This window comes from Poecilia reticulata, linkage group LG1 (genome assembly GCF_000633615.1).
Source record: "Poecilia reticulata strain Guanapo linkage group LG1, Guppy_female_1.0+MT, whole genome shotgun sequence".
Classification (NCBI taxonomy): domain Eukaryota; kingdom Metazoa; phylum Chordata; class Actinopteri; order Cyprinodontiformes; family Poeciliidae; genus Poecilia; species Poecilia reticulata.
The window spans coordinates 6,055,910-6,061,669 of NC_024331.1; the positions used below are offsets into that span (position 1 = coordinate 6,055,910).

The 5,760-nt window shown below is 39.2% G+C and overlaps 1 protein-coding gene across 2 annotated transcripts in view; it reads right to left on the reverse strand.

Moving 5' to 3' along the window:
- Nucleotides 1-343: 343 nt before the first annotated feature.
- LOC103475697 (beta-1,3-galactosyltransferase 2-like) overlaps nt 344-5,760 on the reverse strand; it is a 7,774-nt gene continuing 2,357 nt past the window's right edge. Inside the window, exon 2 of one of the 2 annotated variants that reach the window (XM_008427625.2) lies at nt 344-1,924. In XM_008427625.2, coding sequence (XP_008425847.1) covers nt 884-1,915 — 1,032 coding nt within the window. In that variant the 5' untranslated portion in view covers nt 1,916-1,924 and the 3' untranslated portion in view covers nt 344-883. Of the gene's footprint in view, nt 1,983-5,760 lie in introns of both variants that reach the window. The other variant, XM_008427541.2, reaches the window with a different exon arrangement.

Below are 5,760 nucleotides of genomic sequence, written 5' to 3' on the forward strand. Positions count from 1 at the left end.
TTGTCTTAATTGTATGTGTTGAAAGCTAAACTTCCTTCTAACAGTTTTAGATTTCCCCACACAACTGCTTAAAAATAAAACAAACTACAGTGTTTAAAGAAAACTGTAGATAAAACGGGAAATGTCACATCACCAGTTTGGCAGTATTTAAAACAAAAACCAAAAAAAAAGTCCCGTATCTACAATTATCAATATCAGTCAAACATCCTTAATGGTGGATATGAAACTCTCCTATCGTGATGAGTTTTAGTATGTACTCAGTCAAAATCCAGAACAATTAAAAACAAATCTAAAGAACATGTGGGAAATTGTGGCTGAAAAGAAAAGCAAATCGAATACAAAATTCACAAAACGTATCATTTTATTCCAAAATCCCAGGTACATCGTTTAAAATCAATTGACAGGAACACAGTTGATTTATGTTTTTAATTTATTGGACATAGCCAACATAATGCAACATTTTCTCTGATAGTCGTAGTTGCATTTACTAGTTATGCTGTGCTAACTTCAAGTAAAAGTCCTTGCCCTTTTTTCATGTTGACATGTTAGTTTTGGTGTTTGACATCCATTACTCGGTAAAGTGCAGGCCAACTTCTCTGTTTGAATAACAGTGCATTCTATGCAATTTCCTTTTTAAAATATAACAAAACACACAGAAAAAACATAAAACCATTTTTAAAAGAATTGCACATCAATTCCAGTAGTGGTTCACATCCTGCCAGCTTAACTGTAACATGTATTACAGCTTTGCTTCACAAAATTTGAAGCAAAACACTCTTCTTTTTAAAAGTTGATTGTCATTCCCAATTTTTCAACCTGCAGAATATCTAGAAATAAGTTACATCATAAGGGATTTCACGTTGCATCCGTAGTGTGAACGGCTTTAGCAGTGAGGTCCAGGCTTCTTGTAGTCTGCCCAATAGTTTTTCAATTGTTCCGAAGAGCCAAGAATGTACGTAATGATCTTAGAGAATTCACAGCGATCGTACACAGAATTATACGCCTTAAACTGCGAAGGGTCAGGCGGAGACGTCGGCGAAAGTCCCAGCTTTTTAATGCACATCCCAATATAAGCGTCCTCTATGTTAAAGGGTTTGATGTATTTCGAGACGTCGACAAATTTAGCGGGAAGGTCGTTGGAAAAGACGTACCCCATGCCCAGGGTGTATGTGGGATACTCGGGGTCAGGGTACATCTCCTCGGGAACGTACCACTTGGAGTTCTTGGACCGGATAACGGGTCTGTTCCACATGAGCATTCCTGTTAGGTAGTTCTTTTGGGGGATCCCTGGCTTCTTCAACATGATCACCAGGTTATCGATGTTCAGGAACATGTCAGAGTCCACCTTCATGGCGTAGGCCGCTGCAGGGCAGCGCGTGGCCAGCCAGTTCATGATCACCATGGTTTTAATGGTCAGGTTGAGATACGTGTCCAGGAAGTTACTCTGGATCAGATCGTTGTGCTGCTGGTTCTCCTGTTGGAGCTYCTYRACATCRWKTYYYYYATCGAGACCCAACACGAACAGAGTGAGTACCGTCTCGCCCTGGACCACTCGGTCTTTGCCCCACGTTGCCCGGATCGCGTCCCGAGCCGCAACGTTGCTTGGTGCCACCGGCACCATCAGGACCAGGAAAGGCGAGTTGACTTTGCAAACCTCAGCGTTCTCCATGACAAACCTGTAGTTGTGCGGATAAGCTTCATGGTACTGAAGGCCTTCAGGGGTCAATGTCGTCTTTTCTTTCATTGTATTATGAAAAGCTCTGTGTTTTGGGTCAATCAGATAGGCAGGTGCGTGCACTTGCCTGTTCTGGTTGAAAAAACGCTGGTACTGTCTCTGAAGAGAGAATGTTTCGGACCACGACAGGGTGCTGTCCGAAAAGGCCAAGAACACGACGAACACCAGCAGACACAGCATAAGCAGTCCCTGAAACCAGGAGTAGAACACAGGAAGCTTTTGATGAAGCAGGTGTTTGGGAAACTGTCTGGAAAGGAAAAAAAATCTCATTAAAACTCATTAACATGTCATTCCTAAATCAATATGATACGAAATAAATACATCAGCAGCTTAATAGCTGTGATGTTATTTCATAATAAGAATTTTATCCACTCAAAAAAATGTATTTAACACAAACCCAACCCATCATGCTTAAGTTACTTTTCATTAGGATTTCATGCAATCTACCAAGTAGGACATCATGGCAGAGTACATGAAAAACACACACATTTCTGTTTTTTTATTCAGCTGGAACTTTGTCCATTAACCGCGTTCAGTCCCATTTCCTCCTTTAACCAGCTTAACGACACTTTAACTTCAGAGTCACATGTCCTGGATATGGTTCTCGGACAGACTTTGTTCATTAACACGAATAAATAATCTTCCTCATGCACTTTGTGGAGTGCCACACGATTCAGTGCAAAAAACAGGATGAATTAATTTTCTGCCTTTAAATTAGGACATGACAAAGGCTCTAAAAGAACAACTGCTTAGCTAGTCACTTACTCTAGCTGGCATTAAATTGTCCTTTGGTAATGATGTAAAGAACTTTGTTGTTATTTTCGAGCGGCACATGTCGTCTAAGGTCAAAGGTCAGGTAAATTTATGTAGCACATTTACATCAACTCAAGATGCACAACAAAAAACAACCAAAAACAATTGAAATGTTTTTAATAGCTTTTTTTTAAGCAAAAAGCAATTAAGATAAAAAAAAAAAAAAAACTTGGAAAAAACGTCTTAAAGGGCTGTTCAACTAACAAAGACAAAGGCAAAAAGTACGAATTGATCATCTTAATCTCTCAGATTTTAACACGTTAAAATTTTAAACGCAGTTTTTTTTCCTTTTTTTTTTTCTCTTCTCCCGTAAATCTGACGCACAACCTACATGCGCAAACCACAGCGATGGTGAAGATGGTTGAGGTCCGTGATATGTCAGAACTATTGTATGTTCCTAATAGAACCCTGTGGTTGCAGACTGCTTAGACTTAAGAGTTAACCTGAGCTCTCTCTGTATTTGTGCTGCTAAAGGCTTCTGAAGGACAAACTGACCACTTATCCTACTTCTCTGGAGTGAAAGAAAAAAAACATTCACCAGTCAGATTGAGTAGTTTTGCAAACAGAGTTATCTCTTAGCTGCACACATGCTAGCATGCAATAATCAGAAGGGTACAGGACAGGCAGCAGATAAAAGCAACACAAACAGTGCTTATAAGATATTAGGTTCTGAAAACCCAGACATATCACATCTTCATATGAGTCAGACTTTGACTTCTATAAATGTCAACCAGTACCAGTGTACTGCAGATTAACCAGAAGGCCTCACTGAATACATTTTAAAGATTACATCTTTTCACCAACATAGAAACATCAGTTCATCTGTTTCTTCTTGTGACTGTGAGATAGAATTAGACTGAACAGATCTGCCCTTATGGACCGGAAACATTGTCACGATTCTAAATCTAGAATGTCATTTAATATCGGGACCGATACAGATGTTAGTATCAGATCGGTGCATCTCTAGTAACGTTCCAAAAAGTTTCGTTTTTTGCTAAATAATGTTGACAAAAGCTCCATCTTTCTACATTGAACGAATGAAAGTGAAATCCTGTAAAAGCTTTTAAGTTTAGACAGTAAGCTTAAACTTTAGTGACAAAAAGTGTTTTGTTTTAGACACATTTTGTCATTTGTGTGCTTAATATCTGTCAGAGCTGTCATTTGACAGATATGAAGAGCTAAAGGGAGCAAAGATGATAACAAATGGTTACATGATTCACTTTGTTCCCCAAAAGTGTCTCTTATCTTGCATCTGTTGTATATTCGAGTGATTTAATGACGAAAAGGAGTCGGGTGGATTTTTAGATGGACTTTAGTGGATAAAGAATGAACGAATCATACGTACAAATACACGACAGAGAGTCAGAACTCAGCTAACATACTAACAGCTCATTTTCAGAGGGAGACCCAAAAACTCTTCTTCTTCGTCTAACTCCAGGCTCCTCCTCTACTGGTTCCAGAGCATCATGGGATACGCAGTCCGCTTTGCCAAAGGTCCACAAATAGTCCGCTTTTTAACCAGATACTAACTATGAAATGGCAACTAAATCTATGAAACAACTGCAACTAAAATAGTTATATTAGCATCTACCTTTGATCAGCTTTAGATAAAGAACTAAGTGCCCGTTTAGACACTTTGTGTCACACCTGACAGTTTGGTAGACTCGGCTTGATTGGGGACTAACATTGCAAGTTTTTACATTTTCAGCTGGTGTGATTCGCTTTCACCCTGCGTCCAGCGAGCTGAACCCCTTGAAAAACTTGTTGCCCTCCTCGCCTGTGGAGGTGCTACACCAAGAACAGCTGAAGGAAACGTCTGAAGAAGACACTGAGTACAACTTCCTTCTTCACAAAATGTGAACAAATATGGAGTGGCATCGGACTTTAGCGGTTGTAAGATTTCTTTCTTGTCTTTGGTAAAAAGATCATAACACATTTCTAGCAGTAGCGCTAGGCTCACATGTTTGTTTTGGTTGTTTTTACCCACAATGCTCAGCATTTTTACCCTACTTCAACCAAAGTAAGACGCAGATTTTTAGATGAACCAGAGTTTGAAGTTTTTGGTCCCCATCAGAGTTCAATTGCATATTCACACCCCCCCAAACGTACCAGACTCTTTTTGGCAAACAAACTAGAGTTCGAATAAAGTGGATTAAACAGGACTGGCGTGAACTTGCTGTAAATCTCTTCCAGAAACGCCTCGGTATTCCTTTCCTTTTAGTTCACGGGAGCTGGACAATCAGCCCGATTATGTTGCCACTTCTTTTGCTTTTATCACTTATTTTATTCTGGGCCATTGTGCTTTAATTTATTTTTTTTATGTAACTATTTTGCCTATTTTACTTGTGAAGTACATTAATAGTGCTATACAAACAAAGACTGATTGTACAACCCTAGTCGTTCACATTGTTCAATGCTAGCTTCCATAGGGGGAAAAAAGCTCTAGAGAAGTGATAATAGAACATTATACATCACTCGGGAAACCACCTGCTCACCACATGAATAGGATGTTGGCTCACACACCCAGACGCAGGCTGTTATGACGGGTGACAGTTTTAACCAGTAGTGAAATGGTTACGCTGTCAGTGTTTCAACACCATGATAGAAGACCTTGCAGTTAGTGGTTTCATTTCCTATCTTTCTTTTTTTTTCTTTTAAGCGCAAGCAATCTCGCTGCAGATCAGCGCGTGCAGTTTTACAGCATCAGAAAGTTTAGGGTGTCTTTAACACTTTGTAACAGGTTTTATTTGTTTAATCAAAAACAGTTGCATGATAGAAAAACATCTTTTAATGTCATGAGCGTTAGCTAGGCTAAATAGTTTTTCTTTCAGTGGTCATCCCATTCACCGTCTCCTTTTGTCACGTCTGCAAATCCTACGTCCTTAAAAATATTCAAATCCTAACATTTTAATATTAAAATCATTACACACACAAGCTAAGAATAAGGAAGTCAATGTACATTACAAAGCACTTTCAGTGTTTTGGAAATGTATGCAGCTTCGGGGCTATGGTGGATTGTGAAACACCAAGTTTTACAGCGTGGCAGTTGCAGCTGTCACACTCCAACCGCATGAAAGCTTGACATAAAGGAAAATGACAATTTTTCCTCTAGACATAATAATAATCATTTTTTAAAAGGCGTCTCTCCCAGGACTAACAACACCATCAACTCAGGAAATACAGACTTGTCGATCAGTGCTGTTTTCTTTTTA